Genomic DNA, 22,891 nt, shown 5'->3' on the forward strand with positions numbered 1-22,891 from the left:
ATCCACCTGGCACCATGGGCAGATATTGAAAAGTAGTTTTTTTTTGCTGCTGGTGAATTCTTGGCCTTGACACTAAGTATTTATTCAAACTCACAATGTGCATGTCGTGTCTTTGTGTTTTAGACGGTGGAAGGTGACCAGGGGAGCAAGATGTTACCCATCCACCACGCCTGTCAACACACCACTCCTTTGGCATCTTGAGACCAGCTGTGCACCTAATGCTACTGTAGCAGGTTTTCTCCTTTCCCCAGTGAAAAATAACCATAGCAATCCTATCTCATATTTTGTACTTATGCAATACAAACATCACAACAAGGTTATGGCTCCTTTAGGATTTTTTGGACAGTCTGAGGGCCATACTGGAAGAAAAAGGGCACTGAGTGCCCAGGTCCCCTCAAATAACTCCTTTAGTGTATATTTCCACATATCTGGTACTTTTATTCCACACTACTCTACATTTGAAACAAGATAGCTGAAATCTACAAAACTGGAAAAAAAATTATAAAAAGGCACAGCCATTGCTACTATTAACTAGTAGCAGTAAAAGCTGGCTCGATTTGCCTGTGTAGAATAAAACAAAACTGCATCCTCCAAATGAAATGTAAGGAGGGTAAAACTCAGATTGTAAGAGGGCAGGGTCCAGGATCCCTCATTTCAGTTAGGTACATGTTCACTAATTGATCAGTTATGAATGTTTGGCAATATTTTAAGCTGCGGATGGGTAGACATGTTTACCATGTGGGTAGCTGGGGTGGGAGCAGTGCACCTTTAATTCCCACCTCCGCCCGTGATTACAGGCATGGAAAATACCAGCAGGTCAACAATAAGGTTACTGAAGGAATATGATGGGAATGTCACGGGGACTTTACGTCCTCCGTGAGGGCCCAAGACGTTTAACACTCAAACCATGCGTTAAACTACAGCATTATTACAGCCTTTCAGTTCCTGTACTGCTGCAGCTCGACAATGCCACTGCACAGCTGTACAGTTTCAACAACAGACGTGCTGGTATGCGCTCATCTGGCTGCTCTTGTGTGTCTCATTCTTTAGTCATGATCCCCGCGGCCGCAGGGCTGACTCACCCGCCGCTTCAACTTATAAAGCGCAGGAGCGCACGAAAAGTCGGACAGAGTCGGCTGCTGCCCCCGGCGAAGACGGTGTGTTGGAGGTTTTTCTCGAGATCTGCCACAGAAAGTTTGTGTAAAAAGCCTGGAGATGAAGTGCGTCGGGCCGCTGGCGCTGCTGATGGCGCTCTCTCTCTGCGCCTTTTCCGCAGTGTTGGAGAGGACGGGGCTAGAGGAAGCTCAGGTGAGACTGGAGTCACTGATTACCTTTACTTAAGTTACTGTAACTGACTAGCTTCTTGAGTACTTTTTTGACTGTTTTTAAGTCAGCAATTTTTACTTTTACTTAACTACATTTTTTGCTTGAGTTTTGTACTAAACTACATTTTAAATCACATCCATTACAGAGAACAAATGATCAATGACAGATTGTGGAACCTTTCACAATAAAAGGCTCAGTCCACAAAGATGAGAGAAGGAATCTGGTTCTAATTTGTTGGCTCTACTTTTTGTCATTTATAAATTTCCAATAAAAGCTGTAGGATAAAAAAAAAAACTGCAGATGGTCAATGGAAGTGAAGCTCATTTAGACTCGACTGGCAATAAATGTGGAATAAAAGTGAAGAAAAGGGGAGAATATTAGTGAGTTGGCCTAACGATAAGAACCATAGACTCAACCATCATATTATGTGCTTATTCCACATTTGTCAGCTGAGTCTACCGGGTCCTTACCTCAATCAACCGTTGGTAATTTCGTGCAATGCCCCTTTAAAAGAATGAAGTTTGAACCGTGAACTCTCCTCCTTTTCTAACTGCATAGAAAAGATCACACCTAACATAGTTACTGTTTGGAAAATGTAACTCAGTAACTTTTAAATGAGCCACTTTTTCTTTCACTCCAGCATATTTTTACAGCAGCACTTCAACTTCTACTTAAGTAAAACATTAAAAGTAACAGTAGATACTTCTACTTGAGTAGTAATATGTAGTACTCCTTCCACAACTGCCATTCAGTGCCCAAGAGCAATATTGGACATTCAGTGGTATGTGCTGTCCACACTGTGTATTTTCAAAAAGATCTCAACTTCTGGAAAAGTTTATCAGCTTTCTCCATGTCACAGGCCTATTTAAAGAAGTATGGCTACCTGAGTGGCCCAGCTGACCCTCAGGATCCGTCTTACCAAGAGGAGATCATGGAAGCCCTCAGGTAAAGTACGATTTAATGATCCCTCCCAAGTGCTGAAAACTAGGCCACGTCATACCCACAAGCACTCCGATGCACACCAGGTCCGTGTGTTTGCCTGTTTGAGTGCGGAGGCCAGTCCACCCGCCTTCCCTGTATTTCTCCTCGTGATTATTGTATTTATCAGATTTGTGCTCCCCTCCTCTCCCCAGGGTGTTCCAGAGGGTGAATGATCTGCCCGTCACTGGAGAAATAGATGAGGCCACACTGACGATGATGAGGCAGCCCCGCTGTGGCCTGGAGGACCCCTTCAACAAGAAACATAACAAATACAGACTACTTGGTGAGATGCCATTCTCTAACGTGTGGATGTTTGTGGTTATTATATTTATTTCAGTCCAGCTGTCTGTGTCCCTTTTCATTGGACTGATAGAGGAGCTGAATTTGTTGTTAGATTTTGAGAAAGTGAAGCTGTAGTATTAAGTACTAATAATTGTGTTTTGTATTGTTCTGCTTTGTTTTGTTGGCTTTTGTTGGCTTTGTTTCACATAGGAACTGATGATTCAGATTATTTTCCTCAACAGCATTTTGTGCTTACACTAAAATTGTGGGCAAAGGGCATCCGTTTCCATCACCTATTTCACTATCAGCCTCCCTGTTAATGATTTTGACTGTGGAAGGATCTATGAAAGTAAAGCGACTTGATTTCAACCCGTGCTCTTTGAAATATTATCTTTATCAAACAGACGACAGACTTATGGAACAATAAATCACTATCTCATGATCTCCCGAGCTCTATTAACAGCTTGAACATTAGATGTCTGTGCTAAACCTTACAGTCAATAAATAACTTTTAAACACATTTAACGGTGTCATTTGCTGAGTCCATTCCTGTCTGTTGGCAGGCCATGTTGTAAACTGAATTGAAGTCTTTTATGTGCTCTTGTTGATAACTTAAACATACTGGTTATGTAAAACTATGAACCTCGTTCCTCTCTCAAAGGTAAATGGAAAAAGAGGAACCTGACCTACCGCATCTACAACTACACACCAGACCTGAAAAAGACAACAACCAAGAATGCCATCCGGTCTGCCTTCAAGTACTGGAGCGACGTGACGCCCCTGACATTTCGGGAGGTTGACTATGGAAGAGCAGACATAAGTATCGCCTTCCATAAGAGAGATGCGTCCTGTGCTGTCCCATTTGATGGACTTGGTGAGTTTACTCTATAAATGGATCTCTCTTTCTTTGTGCTGTTAAACTCTGTCCACTGTTAGGCCGACTGTCACATGGCCACTGGAATACAAACTAAATTATTGTTGTTTGTTTATGTCCCTTGCAGGTCATGTACTAGCCCATGCTGAGTCACCAGAGTCTGGTATTGTCCACTTTGACGAGGATGAGCTCTGGACCGAGGGAGAATACCGTGGCACTAATCTGCGTATTGTAGCCGCCCATGAAATTGGCCATGCGCTGGGCTTAGGTCACTCCCAGTACCGCAGCGCTCTGATGGCGCCGCACTACTCCGGTTACCGTGCCAACTTCAGGCTGCATACAGACGACGTGCGGGGCATCCAGGCATTGTATGGTGAGCGCATCACCTAGCAACAAGACCAAGTTTGAACTGTCAAACTGATACCTGCAGTGTATGAATATCAACTCAAGGTGGTATTTTGTAGGTGTTTCCTGACCCACTTGGTGAATTGCAGATATAATAAAAGAGATGTAGCCTAAAGCCCTTCATGAGTCACACTTTTTACCGGTATTTATTAACATTTATTAACAGTCACAGTGGAGAAGGACAGGAAAGGTAGGGCACGACATGCAACAAAAGGACCGGGCCAAATTCAAATATGTCTTTCAGACCAGGAGGACTCATTTTAGTCTTTCATAGCCGCAGCCGAGACCCTTTGACTTTATCACCTGCTTTCAAATGTGAGAGGTTTGAGACCCCACTCCTTTTATTTTTAACTCTAATTTATTTATTTGTCCACACCTTGTATATCTTTATGGTTATCGTAGAATGACATAAATAGACAAACCACCATAGCCACAAAACTTCAGCTTTACACTTTCATTCATGCTGATGTCAATAGACAAAAAGAAACTGATATCTAAAAGTCTGTCATAGTGCACGCACGTGTATTAGCAGCATCATGACTGTAGTTTCCAAACGTCAAAACACATGAAGCATGATGTTCATCCTCAAACTTTGAAATCTAACTTGTCTGTTTTACAGGTAAACGTGACACCAGCATTTCAGGGAATCCATCAACCTCTAGCAGTCCCATTTCCCCCGAAAGCAGCCCTGGTACTGACAGCATCCCAGACCCCTGCACTGCCAGACTTGATGCTATTATGTTGGGTGAGTTATATATCTGCATAGTTAGAGGAGTTACAGCAGAATTGTGATCTTAATAGGCTGATCAAGAAACAAACACAATGGACTTATAGTGGAGAGGAAGGGCAATAGTATAAAAATTACTCCGGGATTGATTAGATATGTGTTTTCTTAAATCGACACAAAATCCTTAAAGTCATTTGGGCATCGGCATATCCGTTTATGATGTACAATTATATGATTTCGATTTTAAAGTGCAAGAGTACGGTCCAAATTGCATCAGAAGTACTTTCACACACTGACTCTCGTGCTCTCGTTCAGGACCATGGCGGACAACCTTTGCTTTCAGTGGTGATTACGTCTGGACCATCTCAGATCTGGGACACAACACCCCAATAAGGATTGACAGGCTGTGGAAGTCTCTTCCTGGGAACCTCAGTGCAGCTGTGCACTCACCAAGAACCGACAAGACATACTTTTTGAAAGGTATAGTAAGTGTTACTCATAAACAAATTATACCCGAGTCTTTATATGTCTTTATATAAAACTGATTTATCTCACCTTTGTATTCTGTCTACTCACCGGCAACATCGTTTCTGATCACAGACAATAAAGTGTGGAGGTACACCGGTCTCAAACTGGACTATGGGTACCCCAAGGAAGTGACACGGATTCCCCCTAATGTTGATGCAGCCTTGTACCTGGAAAAGAACAAGAAGTTGGTCTTTATCAAGGTATCTAAAATCGAAGTGTTAAAATAGAAAAGACACATTATAACAAATGTAACTGCATTCAAATTTACCACACTGATTTGTTGCATTTTTCTTCCGTCCTGTTGCTGCCTGCCTGTGCAGGGCTCTGAGCACTGGCAGTTCGATGAGCTGAGGCACAACATCGCAGGTGTGTACCCCAAACCGCTCTCGATGCTGTTCAGCGGCGTGCCCTCGAGCCCCGACGCAGCCCTCACCTGGTCCAACGGCCGGGTGTACTTCTTTAAAGGAGACGACTACTGGCGTGTGAATGCGATGCTGAGTGTGGACAGGGGCTACCCACTGAGCAAGAAGGAGCGCTGGATGCAGTGCTAGGGTGAAACATTAGGGGGCAGCAGATACCATGTGGTGCGAGGCAAGGTGCTGGTTTGACACCAAGCTCATTAGCAGCCACTCAGCCTCAACGGGCTCTCTGTGTGGGAGATCTGGGAAAGGAGTGCAGTTTAGACCTCCCCGAGGCTCAAAATATAACAACAAAGAAATGCATTATTGTCTGTAATGTAAATGTAATCTTAGAAGTGCCATCTGTGATTCAATGAATGGGCATTATCACCTACAGCAACAAATGTGCGGTTAGGATTTGACTTTCACTGGATCTTATGACTACCAAGCTTCTCCTTTACCCTCCAAGCAGGCTAATTTTACGAGGAATAGATTTCGTGCGTGTTTGGTTTATTTTGTGCTAGAATTATGCCAAGTATGTTATTCATAATCTCAGGGAGATATCAAGAGGCCTTCTCTGTCTCTAACAGATGTGCTGCGTTGTTTGTCTTCCTCCTCTCATAAGATGAGATGAAGCTGGTTGTGGTCGATGTTCTGTTCTAACTTTAGAGTTTTCTGTAACCAGTCACATAATATCCTTGGTGTTTTCTCATTCCTTGTGATTTTGTGTTGCACGCTGTTACTACAAATCATACTTTTTATTATCTCATGAGTCACACGGGTCTGTGAGAAATTAAAAGACAAACAACCTTGACTTGATTTGTGTGCATCTGAAGCCATTTCCATCCTGGATTTGAGCTATTAAATAACCCAGACATTACGTCTACAGTGAAGTTGAGTTTTGTTTTTGATCAAAATGCCCTGTCACCGCTCACCGGGGAAGTTGATCGACACCACACAAAAAGGCCAGAAAAATACTTTTGGTTCAATATGATGAAAGGGTAGTCTGTCAGTCATTGTGTTTGTCTGCAAAAAACTTTGGAACTGCCATGGTAACCCCGACCAATGGCAGAGAAGGAAGTCCTCCCCCGTGACCTCTTGTATTGCCTTTGAAAAATCTGGTGAGTAACACTGCCAGTGTTGCTAGGTGCCCACAGAGACAAACACTGCAATTTATTTGACTCAGCTAATGAGCAAAACTCTTTTTTGTATCAAACAGATTTATTAATCTTTCCAATTTCTATCAACAGTTATGTACAGATTCAGGTAACAAGAGAGCCTTGTCCCTGCAAAATCATTCACACAAATAACAAAATGGGTAATTCTTTAAAAAAAAAAAAAAAAAAAAAATCTACAAATTAACAGCAAATATACTTGATTTATTTTTTAAATTCATTTTTTGTGAGTCCTTTTTCATCACTCTACTGTGTACTTGGTTGTAATATAAATTAAATTATAACAAAAGTTTCAGATACTCCATGAGTATGCTCAACTGTCTAAAACAACACACAAAAGTCACTTTAACCTATTTTGAAAACACTAAATAGCAAATACAAAAGAGGTCATAGCATTAGAGTGTTTCTAATAAGATCCTGTTAAAAGCTCTAGCTAGGAGTCCTAAAAATACAAATCTTTTTCATTTGTATTATTTAGTTTTTATTTTCTTTGTCATATTTATGGTGCCTGTTTACATGTCAGGTATTGTATCCCTGCCTCTTCATACTTCATCTAAAAACATACACAAAATGAAATCTTTTTTTATGACGCACCTTCATAAATCCTATGACCAAAAACACACAAACAGCTAAACAGAAGGCAAAAAAAAAATTCACAACAAGTAACAATTAATGGCACTGATTGTTTTTTGATGCACAGGTGTCGTCACATGAATTGGTTTCCACAGACATATCCACTGCCAAAAACACACATTGCTTTTTGAGACATATACTTGCTGTTATATAATTTAATAACACATAAAAAAGGAAATTTATGACCGTAGTTTATTAGCATCATCCGCTTTTAGTGTTTCTCTCTCTCTCTCTCTCTCTCTCTCTCTCTCTCTCTCTGAGAAACCCATTGATGTAGTGGTTATAGTGTTTATCAAACGGGGGCTCTTCTCTCCCTTGTCCCCAAAAAGCAGCATACCAACAGGGAACCCATGCCACTGAACTCCAAGTTGCTCTCTGTGAAACATCCAGGACTAACAAACTGATAAGAGGTGCAATAGTTTAAAAGGCATTTTATCCCTCCAACTCAACCTGAGGGACATTAAAAACCCTCGGCAGGGCGGAGGCCAAAGGGGAGCAGTCCGTACGATCTTTCAGGAAGGCAGAGGCGGAGAAGCGGACAGCCCCATCCCTTCTGATTTCTGTGGCTGTCAGACCCTGATGACTGGTGTGGTGGCTGTGAGAGGCACAGTGGAGCCAGTCTCATAGTCCAAGTCGACCATGGTGTGGTTGGCAGTGCCCAGGCTGCTAAGGGAGGTGCCTGTGCCCGTCTGTCTGTCCCGCAGACTTTGCAGGTAGCTCTGGGAGAGAGACAAAAGAGGGAGCGAGATGAGAAGGGTAGAGGGAAACACGGATCTTTCACGTACGCTTCAGGTTTTGCATAATTGTTCGCATTAGGTTGCACAGTGATACAAGTAAGAATGACTGATGCCAAAAAAACGACAGAGATCTGTATCAACAGCATGTGCCGTGTTGGGTGACACTGACCGGTGCCAGTAGGTCCCCAGCGTAACGTTTCACTGGGGTGGGTTTACGGCGGTACGTGCCTTCCTGCCCACCTGCCTGCTGTCGCTTCTTGGCATCCTTCTCTCTGATCCGCATCAGTTGCACTCTCTTCTGTCTCCGGCTGATAATGACTAAAAAACAAAAAAACAAAAAAAAAGGAGAGAGGCGTGGATTGAGAAAGAGTTTTATAACACCACTTCACTTGTTATGATTCACATCATAGTCATGCTGGAAAGAATATGAGATCGTAATGGGAACGTGCTGCATCCAAAATCCTAACCAAAACATTCTGTGAAAAACATCTTCAAACGTAATGCTGGAGCTGCTGGCAGCGTAAGCCTCGTGATATTTCATCCTTACCCTCAGTGTGAGAGAAGCTGTCATCTGTCAGTTTCCACTGGATGAGCACTCCCATGATGCTGAGGGTGGGCCAGATGCCCAGGATGACCCAGCTGTACCAACAGAGCGCCGGCCCAGGTGCCAGGCGCAAACACTCATACACATACGTGGCCAGCGCCAGCATCTCCACAAAGTAGTCGGCGCACACTGTCATGATAGCTGCCCCGAACACAGCTGTGGAGAGCATGGTAAACAGCTTTTGCCACTGCAGCGTAAGCACAGCAAACAGCATGCCTGTTCCCAGAAGAGTACCAAGCGGGACCCAGACCGTGGTCGGAGTGTAGAACTGGTGAGTGACCAGCAGGGCGGCGAGAGCCAGGAGGAGGCCCAGCAGCAGGCCCGTCATGAAGAGGCCGACGCTGCGCACCAGCATGGTGACGAGACCACACAGGAGGCCTATCCCGAGGCCGATACCCGCGCTGGCCTCCACACTCAGCTGGGTGTCCAGCACGCGCTCCTTGTGGCACAGCAGGAAGATGATGACAGAGCCAAACATAAGGCCTGACAGGAACATGACAGCCTTGAAACAGCGGTAACCTGGAAGAAGACAATGTGGTTTTAGAGTCACATAAGAACAGTTATGAACACTTACATAAGCTAGCAGGCATAGCGGATTAATTTTATGGAGATAGACGCAATCACAATAATTAAGGAAATGAACAGAATTGAATCACTATGCTGAATCTTATGTAAGAAACAGCACCAGCCAATTCCCTCACTGTGCCCAAAGTCTAATGACTTGGCCTTGTGTGTGTGTGTGTGTGTGTGTGTGTGTGTGTGTGTGTGTGTGTGTGTGTTTGTGTGTGTGTTTGTGTATGATATGTAACTACAAACCGCTGCCAAACACTGATTAGATGCCTTTAATGTATGATAATGGAATAAATAGCCTGATGTCTTCAATTTCTGGCCATTAAGATGGAAATTAAGCTGTAGCCATTAAGCTGCAACTCTGACATGCAAGAGCTTCCAACGGCTGCTTTTACTTCTTTGTGCCCCAGGCTGATTGATCCAGTTTTTTCACAGAGAGTCAACAGACACTGCCTGTTGAAAACCATGTCAAAGAGTGGATGAGTGACATCAAGTGAAATCAGAGGAACAGCCAACCTTAACTGGGTATGATATAGAACAAGGTTATGTGCGCATAACCTTGCACATTGATTTATTTAGATAGTGATGGTGTGTCATCAGAAAAACATGTTTTCGCATGCCTGGTGTCTTTGAAGACGAACACATGGGCAACAAATGGAGGGGAGGGTTGGAGTCCTTACCAAAGAAGCAGTAGATGATGCCAAACAGGCAACACATGGAGCAGATGACGGTAGGGATGACATCATACTTTCGCTCAATCTCCAAGCTGCAGGAGTCGACCTCAACCATGCCTGCCTCTGCCCCATCAGAGCCCAGCCCAGAGGGGTCTGCCATTCTGGGCAAATGTCAGAGGGTGTGGGCTGCTTTAAGTTTGGGATGAGGGTAAAACTGATGATTGTGTTATCTTAAGTCCATCTGAGCAGGTGAGCTAACTGCGAAAAAAAGAGAAAATAATGCATAAGTCACAGTCCATCTGTAAAATTAAACAAGCATCATGGAAACTCTTGATACTGTAACTCCAGTGGAGTATTTCATGTATTTGTGCTGGCTGGTCTACCATTCCCTGTCCACAAATACTGAAAACTGTGGAGAAATCTGGGGAATATGGTCGAAACCCAGCCAGTGAAAAATAAATTACAGTATGTCCCGCTCAACACAGAGACCTGGGCGCCTCTGGACTTCTCCAAGGCTGCAGACGAAGTGTGAAATCTTCAGGTCAACTGTGACTTCTTCGTAGTTACTCCGCATGTGTGGCTACCATAAGCTATCCTACTGTATATCACATTTATTTTCTATGGGATATAAACCATAAACAGACTATAACAGTGCCCCCCTCCATTTTAAACAATACTGAACTTGGTGGAAAGATTAAACCATGCAGTGGGCGGATACTACCAGTAGGCAGTATCCTCAGTATCATGTGACCAACATACAGCAGCAACTGTCTTAAAATATTAATTTCCATCAAAAATTCCAACATATAAATTACTGGAAGAGGTTTTTACAGTAGCAAGAGGCTTGATTTTTGATTTAAAAAAAAAAACAAAACAAAACATTATAACATTATACCTTTTCACAGTCTTAATTTTATCTTTTCCATTGCCATTTGCAATATACAGGTACAATCTGCATGGGTGATACGAGTTATTAATCAGTGCTGCAGCTCATACAGACACATGTCATCAGGCTTGTTGAGAATACAAAAATCTAAAATAGGGATGGAAAACATTTAATTGATCATCATAATTATGACAGCAACTCGCTGACATTGTGTTGATGCCACACAAGATGACCGCAGAACAGCCGATAGCTTATTAAGCACAACCTAAAATGGCTTCAAGTTTTCAGCTTTCTGTAACAGTATCTGTGAAACTATTGGTTTCACAAATGATGTGTGTAAAGTGTGTTTTAGCAGACATGACACAGCTAGTATTGTCAAAGTGTTATATATGATATTTAATAGGTCAGGCTGGCGGGGCCGCAGACACACACACACACACACACACACACACACACGTACACAGATACACACACAGATACAGAGGGTAGTAGTGAGGCTCAAGGCTTAGGGTGGACTGCTTTCTCTCAGGCTGCTGGCAGGCCTTCCTTATGATCTCACCCTGCTTCAGATCCGATTTCAGTACCTCACGTTTTCGACTTGGGAGAAACGGTCAGGAACAGTCAGACCCAGCCTTTTCTCTTCATCTTGCAACCTCTTTCTCTGTTTCTCTCTTCCTGTTTATCTGCTGCTTTGGCTCTCTTTGATTACCAGAAACTTTCCCCACCTTTGCTTCTACGCTGCAATAAGGCTGCAAAACCACTTTTCCTCTTTCCTTTTCTCAGACACACAGGGCTACATATTATGACCTGCCTATGACTTTGCATGGAAAAAATGAGAGCCCCTTTAGAAGGTTCTCCTCTCTTCTTTTTCAGACGGTCGCCTGCTGACTTGTTTGTCTTTCGGTACCTGTCTCTGGCTCCCATCAGTTAAAACTGTAATGTCTGATTTGTTTTCTGCAAGACACAGAAATGAAAGAAAAAATATCTTTAAGTAAAAATAATTCGCTGTGCATGTCTTGTCTTCGCGCATATAAAACTGAAATGCACCATTTTATCTTTTTTTCTGAAAATGAGAAATATTTATTTTTTTTACATGAGGCAAACACTCATTTAAAATGACATTCAAACAGCGTCAACCATGACTTGTAATTCCAAAATCGTGGGACCAGCAAAATGTGTGTACTTGACACGACAGAATGACTGGTGAGCCTCCTGAACGCACTGTTGAGTAAACTACACTGACACCAGAAAATGCATAACTTAGATAATAACAGACACACAAAAAAACTAAAGTATAGATGTTTTGTTTACGACAGCAGCACAACAATTTTAATTGGATGAAATGAGAATATGCCCAAAATACAATCTAACATTTCCACCAAACTTAGCATTGCTAGAGAGATCTTCGCATACACCAGAGACTATAATCTTCACCTCGGCCCCAGCCAACTTAAAATGATGAACCAAGTTCTCTTCTGGGGCAAAAGCAACCCTAAGATAATAACAATCTAGACAGGAGCTTTACTGTTATTGCCTTTGTTTTCCTCTGGCATGGGCCTTGGATACAGTGACTGTAAACTGAGCCTGTGTCGCCATGCCGGTGTTGATTTCCATCCAGGTTTTACAGTTCACTTGAAATTCTGTGTTCATGTCATTTGGGAGGCGAGGGAGTGGCACGGCAGCTCATCATTACAGCATGGAGGAGTCCTTGTATTTAAAGGAACATCCCAGTGATTCTGAACAATTGTCCTATTTACTACAATTTACCCGCATTTTACACTGCAACAGGTCATTTAGCAAATCATATGGGGGTACTAAAAACTTCACTACATACAATCGAAATACTCCCATTTTCAAATTGTAACTTTTCGTAGGAACACCCACTGTGTAATGTTTTGCTTCAGTGGCTAACAAAGTCATTAATGAACTACAGAACTAATAATTGGCTGTGTAAAGCAAATGTTTCCCTAGGGACTATTTTCCAGTGGAGGAATCGTGTCACTCCCCCCAATTTCAAGTCATCAAAACACAACGGCGCCGCTGCTTTTAGGAAAACTGATGTAGACGACGTTTGAAGTCTCTTAACGTTCATTTTCATATCATAATGGAATGAATGGGAAACAGTGTCTGGATAAAAGCTTATAAAAAAAATAATTATATCGGAGTTCTAAAAAAAAAAAGCACTTGCTTGAGGAAAAGATTTAGCAGAAAGGTGACGTAACTATATTTTGTAGAATTCAATGAAATCATATTTTTGAGTTCGATATCAACCATAAATAAACTGCAGCAGACGTTGTTCACTTGTCAGAAGTGGATCTGCTTTCACACACTCAAGTCATTTATGGATATCGGAGCCTACAAAAGCTGCTACATTCTACTTGTATTTACCACTAATAGGCAGACATTAATATTATTTCCCGCTAGTCAGAGGCCATCTTTAACATAAATCCCATATGACAGTTTTCTTCAGCTTCCTGGAAGGCATCTTCATTTGGAGAGCTTGTCGTTCCCCAGGGTGTCTTTCAGAGCCCGTCTAAAGCCTTGTGAGTGTTTCAGTTTGCCTGTCCTATGACCTCTGTCCTTTTGCCATTTCTCAATCTGAGAAGCATTTGTTTTTAATTTTCTTTTAAGGAATGGGAAACTTAAAGAAAAACATGACTGTGTGACTCTACCGTGGATGATATATGGGGCGAGCTCCATCATCCCTTGCACAGACTAAATGACTGCATTTTGGCAAGCATCCGCTGCTGTCTCTTACACAGTGTGTGTTTTCCCTAACAAATTACATCTTGCATTTCTGTAGGAGGCAACAAGAGCTGTGTAAGTCACTGGGGATACGCAAATAATTATTAAAATTATCTGCGTAATCCCAAAAGCATTACAAAGACATAAAATGACAAAGACAAATTTTGGAGCCAGTCCTTACATGTGCACCAATTTATTTCCCAACTTCTTGGAGCCTATCTTGATCTGAGTTGCAGCATACTCTCTCGTGCTCTCCCATATACCACAATGCAGTTTGGATGTAGCTATCTTTACTTTTCAAGCAGTGGTTTAAACAAAATTTTGCGAGGAAATTTTGGCTACTTGTAGGCCAAGACCTTGACTGAATTTTCTGTGGTCACATTATTGGATCTAGTTAGATCTTAAGAAAAGGTGATCGGTGCCAACACCGAAACAGAGAGCCATGTCCCATCTTTTCAGTATCAACAGTTTAGTTCAAACACACAGCAACTGCTGAAATTGTTTTTGGGATATTTGTGAAGGTTCTCAGTCAACCAGGTCATGATTATCTGAGGAGAGTTGAATCGAGGGCAGCTGGACACGTTTGTAGATTCTTGAAGACGCTTCACTTCTCATCCAAGAAGCTTCTTTTATTGGTTTTTGGGATAGCACCAACAAAACTAGCAGCTATAATTCTTACGGCGTGAGCTAGTCAGTTTAAGCCTACTTTTTTACTACACTTTAAGAGTAGGTTCATCAACTGTCCACGTACACACACGCACACAGAAACACACACACCCATGCACACTCCCACGACTGCGTGTCTGCCCCTTATGTTACCCCTCAGTGAGTCACAATGGTGTCCTATGTCTAGGAGGCTTGGAAGTCCATGCTGCTCTGGGAGAATAGAGCCATTATGCGGCATAACAAAGACCTGAGGCCCATGCCATGACCTCTTGTGGCACTCACAGCAAACCATGTGGAGGAAAAGGGAGACCACCTAAAGATGGTGGAGAGCACCAAGGAGACTGGTAGACCCCAAGTGTTTGCTTAGAGAGAGGTGCCAAGTATTTGCCTTGAGGGAACGGGTAAGAGATGGAGGGAGGAGCTGGGAGAATTATGCCACTAAACTCACTTGGAGGCCCCAAAAGTTCCCAATGTTTCTTCGCACAATGTTCAATAATCTAATGTCGCCTGGCAACTAATACAATAGCAGTAAACAGAGTCTGGCAACAACTTCAGTTCCAGTGAGTAACAGCAAGATCACTAGGGGCTTAAAATGTTCCAGACCCCTTCGATGTCAGACTGGAGGCGTCACATAAAAATCAATCACAAAATCATCTCCAAATGAACTACTCCTAAGATCAACAAAGTCTAAGACATAGTCAGTATCGTAACTGTAACTGAGACGCTGGATTAGTCGCTGTCACCCTCGAAACTGAAAACCCGGCTAAGGAGTGTGCTCTTCCTGAACAAACACATGGCAGGGGGGCAAGTAGCTGAAACCTCAGTCCTCAGCTGCTGAGGAACAGGCAGGCCAGAGCGCAAGTTCCCCACATAGCTAATTTGGGTGTGTTTAATGAAGGGGGTGTGCGTGCAATTACAGCCAAGGATTGTCAGGGTGCTCTGGCTTGATGGCCGGGGCCAGCTGAGAAGCCGAAAAACTTGCAACGTTATGACTTGGCTGTCTGAGGACCTCACTTGGGAGGCTCTACCATGACTCTCTCAATGTGAGAGACACAGCGGGGTCTACACACCCATGTTAACCCCATAAATCAGCTGAAATCCCCTATCAGCTCCAAGACTGGTCAAACATAGGTCAAAGTAAGCATGGGCTCACTGATACTAACACACTGTTGACTGATTAGGCCTTATAATTTGCCCTTATAAAGCCAAAATTAACAATGAAAAAGACTTATTTTTCAGTCATGACAATCACTGACAATCTGTTTTCACACTGGAGCACGTTAAGCAGGACGTCAGGCCGGCCGCCACTAAGCTTCCTGCCTCTCCATACCAGGAAACCGAAGCCCTGAAGAGGAAGTAGAGCTCATCAGGTTGCAGCGTGTTGGAAAAGAAGCTGACTGTTGTCTTGGGGCGACAAAGCAAAATGTGGGATTATCACCTCACCACCTTAACAACGCAATCTGACTGGACTGAACCCAGCACAAGTGCATCTCAACTAGGGCTGCTGCTGATGATAATTTTATTGCTAATTACTTGGATGCATTTAAATGACTAGTTACAATTGAAATCTGTAACTGAAGTTGATTTACATACATTTCAAGGGGGAATTTGCCACCACAACTTAATGCTTCATCCTGTTATTGTCTGTGTTCTGACCAATATAGGATAGATGTTGGATTTAAACTATCACTGGCTATTGATTGTTGCATTTCAGCGTACAGAAGCAAATGTGTGGCACAGGCGTAACGGCTGACTGGGAAACACGAAGCAGCTGCCAAAGAATTAGCGCTCCTAGGGAAGTTGCAATATCGATATAAACAACTGTTTTTCAACAAGGAATCAGAGCAACTTCATAATTAGTTAAGTAACAATAGCAAAGGTTCCCTTGCAAAATGATGAAAGCAAGCTCGTAATCTGCCCGGCTCACAGGCTAATCTGCATAACACCCTTTGCCACTGTGCCGTCAAGTGCCTCTGCTTTCGTGATTGAGATTTCTGTTCAGGTGTCGGTGCACGGGAGTCGCCGCCGCGGAGGTGTGCTGCAGCAACGTGCATGGTGAACAAAGTATCACATTATTGGGTTTCTGTTTACACTACGCTCAGACTTTGGATGCTGTAGCCCAAGAGTGTTTTTTTATTAATTCTCATGCAAATACTTAGAGTTTAGGCTTAATGCAGTCATGTTTACAACACAATGCATACTGTTTATGAGTGCGTAAAATCAACAACTTCATATAAAGACAAATCAACACATAACAACTTGCTCAAAATGTATGAAAAGCTGATCAACATACAGTTAAACAGAAACCAATTATGTCATAGATTAAGCAAAGACTCCAATAGGAAATTACACAGGCGTTAACGACAGATAACAATATCCACAGCTCTCTACATGTTGTTCAGTCAAATTCACGAGTGTGAAATGCAAATCTTGACTGGGACGTTCAGTATGTTAATAAACCTCTATGAGTGACGAGCAGACATTTCAGTGACAGCAGATAATTGATAGGGCGAGCACAGCCAACAAGTCTGCACAAACCCTGACGCAGTTATCTCTGGTTCATTCCCAGGTCTGCTCCCTCCTGTCAGCTGTCTCCCCAAGGTGTCATGTGGTCTTCTCCTAGTCGTCAGCTGCTCCACAGCACAGCTCCACCGCACCCACTACACAAATCGATTTAAGGCATTTATCAATACACAGGATCTGATTTAATTTCCGGTATCTGTTGCGCTACTTAGGATAGGCATCAGGGTAGAGGCCCATCTTGGAGATTAAACTAAAAAAGGGGATGGATGAGAGCAGATATGTAACATGGGTTAGTGAAGGGGGGGCATCCTGCGGTAAACATTTCAGGGGGGCACAGTGTGAGAATATTGAATGTAAAAGGCAAGTCCAGGCAGAGTGACACTGTTATATCTCATTACAACTAGCAACAACCAACCACAGATGGTACCAACTTTTCCACCATGTCAGAGCACTTGATGACAGCAACGTCACAAGTATTTTATACTGCCAGTCTACAACCAAGCGACTGTATACGCTTTCAGGTGTCTTAATAGTTTGATCAGTATGTCTAGCCTCTCCCCCCCCTCATAATCTCTCCAATTCATGGCTGCCTCGGGGGTTAGTCTCAACAATAGAGGCCTTTCAACTTAAAACTGTCAAGAGCTACTTACAGAAAGGCGGAAAGAAAGAGCAGGAGCACAATGAGAGAGAGGCTTTACAAGAGAGTCACATGTCTATAGCATATGCACCGTACACACGTCAAAGTCTACAGTTAGTCATAAACATGTTGAAATTTAAAAAAAAAAAAAAAATCTGCACTGATATTCATCAATCAAGCATGTCAGCCTACTGTGATCAAGTGAGTTGGGGCACACAGCACAGGGAGGGGCAGGTACGCCTGCACTTCCACTGCAATGCGCTCTTTTGGGGTTTGTGGTGGGGGGGCGTGGTGGAGTGTAGATATCCCTATGGTGGGGAGGGCGTGTCCGAGAGTAGCACTATGTACACAGATGTGATGCGATCAAATGTGCCGCTGATGGGCAACAGGGTGGCGTAGAGAGTGTGCATGTTCCGTTGGGACTGGAGAACACGAATCCAACCCGCCACGTCTGTCAACCACCCGCAAGCCTCCGCCCTGCTGAGCTGGCCTTGAAAACATCAAATCCCTACCAGCCTCAGGGGTGCTGAGACCTCCCTGAGGAGGAGGGAAAACCAAAAGGACTTCCCCATGGGGAGCAATACAGTATCACATTATTGTTACACTTTCTGTTACTTATTTCAGACGTTTCCAAATGCTCATACTTTCATTTTATGTACAGGGTGTTTTTATACATGGCACATGATTTTGCTCATGCAGACTTTCAAAGGAAAACGATGTTGAGGACTATGTGAGGTATGTGAGCAGACTAGCAGCCAGAGTGGTCAAGAGGGATTGACCCCCATGTGGTCCCTATATATGTCCTTGGCACTTCCACTTCAGCTCTGTCATTTACAGCAGCTCAGAGTCAGTCATTTAACCCTCTTTGTCAGCTGCCAGTACAGAATAATTGCACCTCCTACAAGGCTCTCATGAGCCTAAAATATCACATCTGTCCTTCATTTTCCAAGACATCTCAACACCCTCTCTCCTGCCACAGAAAAAAAATACAACCAATATTTAAAGTGCTATAAGTAGTCTGTGAATGGCTGTTCATGTTTCTCCATGACTCAAAATCACTGGTATATGTTTTTATGTGGTTGCCATGCTGTGACAATGGGGTTTTCTTACACCCAGAACTCAACAGCTCCTTCCGTCTCTGAACCTACCTTGCCCAGAACCTTCTTCTCTGTCCAACTGGGTTGAAGACAGTGTGTATAAATACACTCCTCGAGTGCATGAGGACATTACCCTGGAGGAAAACTGAAGTGTTTCCTCAGCCATGTGAGGTCTTCCCCTATTTAGGCTAACTCAGTAACAATCACTTGAGAGACAAACTGTACACATGAACTATATTTTGTGATTTGATCTCACTGAGTCACTGCATGTACACCCTGTCTATTCTGATTTACATAATAGTTTAAGCTGGAGAAATGAGGAAGTTATAAATTATAGGACTTGCAAAGTTCAGGGAATTTATTCCAGCCTTGCAAACAGAAACAAATTGTCTTCTTTTTCATATGTAATATCAAACCCGGTGTAATGACTGGCTTTCTCTGCAAGTTCCTCGAGTTCCTGAGCTTGGAAGATCTGCTTTTAGTTTCTATGCTCCGACCACCTGGAATGCTTTATAAGGACACTAAAACTTCATTCTTTAGCAAACCTTGGTCAACTTAAATTCATGATTGCAAATCATTCAACCTCTGTTTGCACCTCTTTTAGCTGAATTGCCTTCTTTATCTTGTATCTTTTAATTATTTTAATAAACTGTACTTATGTACTTACCTTATGTACATTTTGTTTTAATGGATTGTTCTCCTTTACCTTGTATCTTTTCTTTCTTTTGAGTTTAAATAAAGATAATATAATGATCTATGTTCTGTAGAGGCCCTCTGAATTTCTCTCTTTGTCCTCTAAAGTTTTCCCAGAAGTAATCCTCTAATTCCACTCAAGTATCTGTAATCAGAATACATGTTTTGGTGCTATTACAGTATACAGTCACTTTTTCTGCATTCAGAATACACGCTGTTGTTACAAGTACTTTGATACTACCCAGCCCTGTTTACTGCCATGATGCAATTTCATGCAGGACAAAGCAACTACAGTTAATTGCATTCACCTGGCATTCCAGCTCTAAATCAGCCTGTATTCAAAGACTGGAATGAGAACTAGTTGGACTCAGAGCTGGGAACCACTGCTGTGCAGTGTGGAGCTCTTGTTACTAGATAAACTACACCAGTGAGTCTTTATACAGATATACAGAACATTTTATCCATAACGCAGTGTTGTGAAGTGTCCATACACAAAAAGACAAATGATTACAATGATGGAAGGCTAATGTGGTGATAAAGACCCAAGATAGCATTTGAATAGTTCAGAACATTACTGATTAAAATTTGTACCTATCTCCACACATAAAACCAAACTAATTAGCCACAAAAAACACCTATGGCATTCATCTTTTGCACCTGGTTCATCACTTTTGTCTGTCTGGCCACATCAATCATAAATACTTCTCATTACTGCACAACACAAGACAAAAGTAGGCAGAGAGTATTGCCTGCAACTGTGTGAACTGTTGCAGCCATCTCAAGCCGCACAGCAGCTGTGTCCACTCCTCCCATTGATAATAAAAGGGGATAAGAGCAATAACTAACAGCATATAGTGTATTCAAACAGATGCACTCATCTGAGATCAGATAAGATGCCTCTTAAATCATGGTTTAGTTGCAGTCAAGTCACCTGAATCGTCAGTTTTATGGAGTGTGGCCAAGGCTTTTCAACTTTATGACAGATTATGTTGTTGGCGTGACGAAATAAGGGTCCTTTAAAAGCAAGTTCATCCTGATATGTTAAGGTTTCACAGCCAGATTGCAAGCAGTGACAGAGATAAACCTCAAGTCATTTTTCACATAAAACCTTTTTAGCATGGAGAAGCGTTCACCCAAACAAATAATGCAGCAATCCAATTCTTGGTTCTATACGAGCGCTTTAGCCAAATTCACCTCTCTTATTGTGTCAACAGGCAGAATCCAACTTTAGATCTAAATTTGTCCCATCACCTTTGAGGGCAGCTCAGACAGGGTTAACCACTGCAGTTACCTCAGGGGGGTTCAGATGGAACAGCAGAGGTAGTTAAGTGCTCAGCCAGCCATTTAAGGCAATTGTCCTTAGACTATAGCCGTTGTCATAAACACAAAACCTATAATTTTGCTTGTGTGAAAAGGAGAAAGCAGATCCGAGCACCGTACCTGGCCGAATCTTGAATAAGCCACATCTCCACAAAGTGGGGGTTCATGTATTGCTATAAGGGTCAGCTGCTCTGTCTGTCTGTGTACACCGTCTCACCCCAACAAACTTCTCGATAGCCACTTACAGTGTTTGCATTATAATACCGTTTAGTGCGGTGTTATTATTAACTGTCATATTGCTGGATTGTTTTAATCGCTGGTGTTTGGCAATGAAGAAAAATTCAATTTTGTTTGAGCAAGCAAAGATCCTTAAAGAAATTAGCCCCTTGCTTCTGTGCTAATTGAAAGGTGACATGAAAAAAACATGTGCGCTGCAATAGACTGGCTCCCAGCAAACCCCTGCCTCCACGTCTCTTCCTGCCTTCTCTTCTGCTCTAAAGCTGGGACAGGCTTCTTCCTCCCTGCATTTTCAAAGGGGCAAAACCATCTGGCACAGGCAGACACACTAGCTCTCCAGTGGGTCAAGTAGAGAGAGGGGGGTGCACAGAGGGGGTGTAACTACAGACTTGGTGGAACGTCTCTGTAAAGACAGGACCTGTAGGCTGTCATCACACTGCCCAGAAAACCAAGATACACTCCCACCCTGGAACACACAGCAGAGCCACAAGGCCGAGGCCTCTTGCACGCTAACAGGACTATACAGAAAAATGAAAATGTTCATCTCACAGAATGAGGGATGCTGCTGTGGAGTGTGTACTGCCACCAGGATGAGCAATAAAACAGAGCGTTAAAAACACCCTACCCTAACCTTTAAATATGGGGATTTTTCAACCATATTCTCCAAACTACATTTGCTAAGTTGATATTGTACTTACCTTTATGTCACCGGCACTATTATATTTTCAAACTTCATTCCTGATTATAACTAAGTCTAAGGATTACTCGCCAGTAATGACTAATGTGCATATTGTGAGGATTTTCTGCCCTTGGATGTATGGTTCAGTGCACACAGATAACAAATTTAATCTCTCTGAATGTTTATCCCATTGTCCTCAGTGGTTGAGAAGCAACATGTCCCTAAAATGTACTGTACGTTAGAAGAAAACAACTCTGAAGTGGCCTGGTGTTCGGCGGTGATCCAAACACTTCCAGCTGCAGGGCTGGCACCGTTTAGTCACAGTGTGGGGCGGATCGCTCAAGCACAATCAACCATCCTCGGTGATCAAGTATGGGGTTATTGTTGCCATGCATAGACTGGAGTTATAAACTGAAATGACCATTGTCTGCCTCTGGGGGACAAACATGAAAACTAATCCTGGTGTTTGAGCATGTAAAGGAAAAGTATATAGACTGGTCAACCATCCAAAAACGAGAAATGATGCTTTGGGCATTGGGAAGAGTGGAAAAACTCACCGATGAGCCTCTGTTGGGCAGCTGTAACGCTCACTTCTCTTTGACAATTGGGCCTGTCAAACAGGAAAAACAGCCCACCATTCACACACACACACACACTCACACACACACACACACATACACACAAAAGCGGCGGCAGGGTCCCAGTGAAAACCGGTTTTCTCCAACGCGGCGCTCACGGTCAGCAGGCTCTAAATAATATCGCAGGCTGCTGTCGGCGAACAAACAGCGGCATAGCGTTTTTTTGATTCTCTGTTGTGTTTTGAAAATGTTATCCGAGTCTTGTTTTCATTTGAGCAAAAACTTCACCAAGGCGACGGGTGAGGGAGAGCCTCTTGGTGTCGGCGGCGCGCCTCGGAGAACTTGATCAGGTTTATCCGTCTGTGTCTTTCTGAAAACCAAACCCTGCCACTTTTCCTTCACACACACACACCCCCACACACACACGCACACCTCTCCTCCCCTGTCGCTCCCTCGCTGAGTTAGAAAGCACTGGGAAAAAGAAGAAGGGAGAAACTTTTCGTCTGAGCGAGGCGGACCCCCTCCTCCTCCTCCTCCTCTCTCTCTGTCCCATCCAGCGTCGTGTCGGCCGGCCCGGCCCGCTGTGGGAGGGGGAGGAGGCTCCGCTCATTTGAACTGTTCAAATCATCCCGCAGCTAATGAACTGATTCATCTAAATGGTAATGCGGCAAGTAGGTTTATTTTTACATCCAATTACACCCCTATCAACGTTCCTCTTTAAAAGATTAAATGAGAAGAAAGTCATTAACAGGGTAAAATACGGATTTGTAACAGTGACAATGGTGAAATGAGATTTTAATGAATTTAACAGTTCTTTATTTAATCTCCTGTAGTATCACAGTCTATCGGCACTATAGTTTTGCTGAAGTGTTTGTATAGTAATTTGATTAAAAAAAAAAAAAAAATAGAATAGGTG

The 22,891-nt window shown here is 43.0% G+C and overlaps 2 protein-coding genes across 4 annotated transcripts; one reads left to right on the forward strand and one right to left on the reverse strand.

Moving 5' to 3' along the window:
• The first annotated feature begins 1,063 nt into the window (after nt 1-1,063).
• On the forward strand, nt 1,064-6,411 carry mmp19 (matrix metallopeptidase 19). The gene is made up of 9 exons (XM_030050899.1): nt 1,064-1,308; nt 2,186-2,271; nt 2,460-2,590; nt 3,251-3,463; nt 3,591-3,836; nt 4,488-4,613; nt 4,911-5,075; nt 5,196-5,323; nt 5,444-6,411. The coding sequence occupies exons 1-9, from the start codon at nt 1,216-1,218 to the stop codon at nt 5,672-5,674; spliced, it is 1,419 nt and encodes a 472-aa protein (XP_029906759.1). The 5' UTR covers nt 1,064-1,215; the 3' UTR covers nt 5,675-6,411.
• Nucleotides 6,412-6,926: 515 nt separating this feature from the next.
• Nucleotides 6,927-22,435, reverse strand: LOC115358844 (transmembrane protein 198-like). 3 transcript variants are annotated; one of them, XM_030050926.1, is made up of 5 exons: nt 21,955-22,435; nt 9,921-10,172; nt 8,614-9,189; nt 8,307-8,384; nt 6,927-8,048 (listed from the first exon to the last, which is right to left on the reverse strand). In XM_030050926.1, exons 2-5 carry the CDS (start codon nt 10,072-10,074, stop codon nt 7,996-7,998), a joined length of 861 nt encoding a protein of 286 aa, XP_029906786.1. In that variant the 5' UTR covers nt 10,075-10,172; nt 21,955-22,435; the 3' UTR covers nt 6,927-7,995. The 3 variants fall into 3 exon arrangements, with proteins under 3 accessions (XP_029906786.1, XP_029906784.1, XP_029906785.1); XM_030050924.1 differs by having other exon boundaries at nt 8,236-8,384; XM_030050925.1 differs by lacking the exon at nt 21,955-22,435 and adding an exon at nt 19,136-19,186 and having other exon boundaries at nt 8,236-8,384.
• Between the last annotated feature and the right edge of the window lie 456 nt (nt 22,436-22,891).

Source organism: Myripristis murdjan, chromosome 5, assembly GCF_902150065.1.
Source record: "Myripristis murdjan chromosome 5, fMyrMur1.1, whole genome shotgun sequence".
NCBI classification, from domain to species: domain Eukaryota; kingdom Metazoa; phylum Chordata; class Actinopteri; order Holocentriformes; family Holocentridae; genus Myripristis; species Myripristis murdjan.

What these genes read in the sequence shown, in the direction of transcription:
- mmp19 (XM_030050899.1), top strand. Translation starts at nt 1,216, where the DNA reads ATGAAGTGCGTCGGGCCGCTGGCGCTGCTGATGGCGCTCTCTCTCTGC. An exon ending in CAAGACATACTTTTTGAAAG is followed by an intron (nt 5,076 to 5,195) that starts GTATAGTAAGTG and finishes TTCTGATCACAG; the next exon opens with ACAATAAAGTGTGGAGGTAC. An exon ending in AGAAGTTGGTCTTTATCAAG is followed by an intron (nt 5,324 to 5,443) that starts GTATCTAAAATC and finishes CTGCCTGTGCAG; the next exon opens with GGCTCTGAGCACTGGCAGTT.
- LOC115358844 (XM_030050924.1), bottom strand. Translation starts at nt 10,074, where the DNA reads ATGGCAGACCCCTCTGGGCTGGGCTCTGATGGGGCAGAGGCAGGCATG. An exon ending in CATCATCTACTGCTTCTTTG is followed by an intron (nt 9,190 to 9,920) that starts GTAAGGACTCCA and finishes GTCTTCTTCCAG; the next exon opens with GTTACCGCTGTTTCAAGGCT. An exon ending in CTGGGGACCTACTGGCACCG is followed by an intron (nt 8,049 to 8,235) that starts GTCAGTGTCACC and finishes TCTCTCTCCCAG; the next exon opens with AGCTACCTGCAAAGTCTGCG.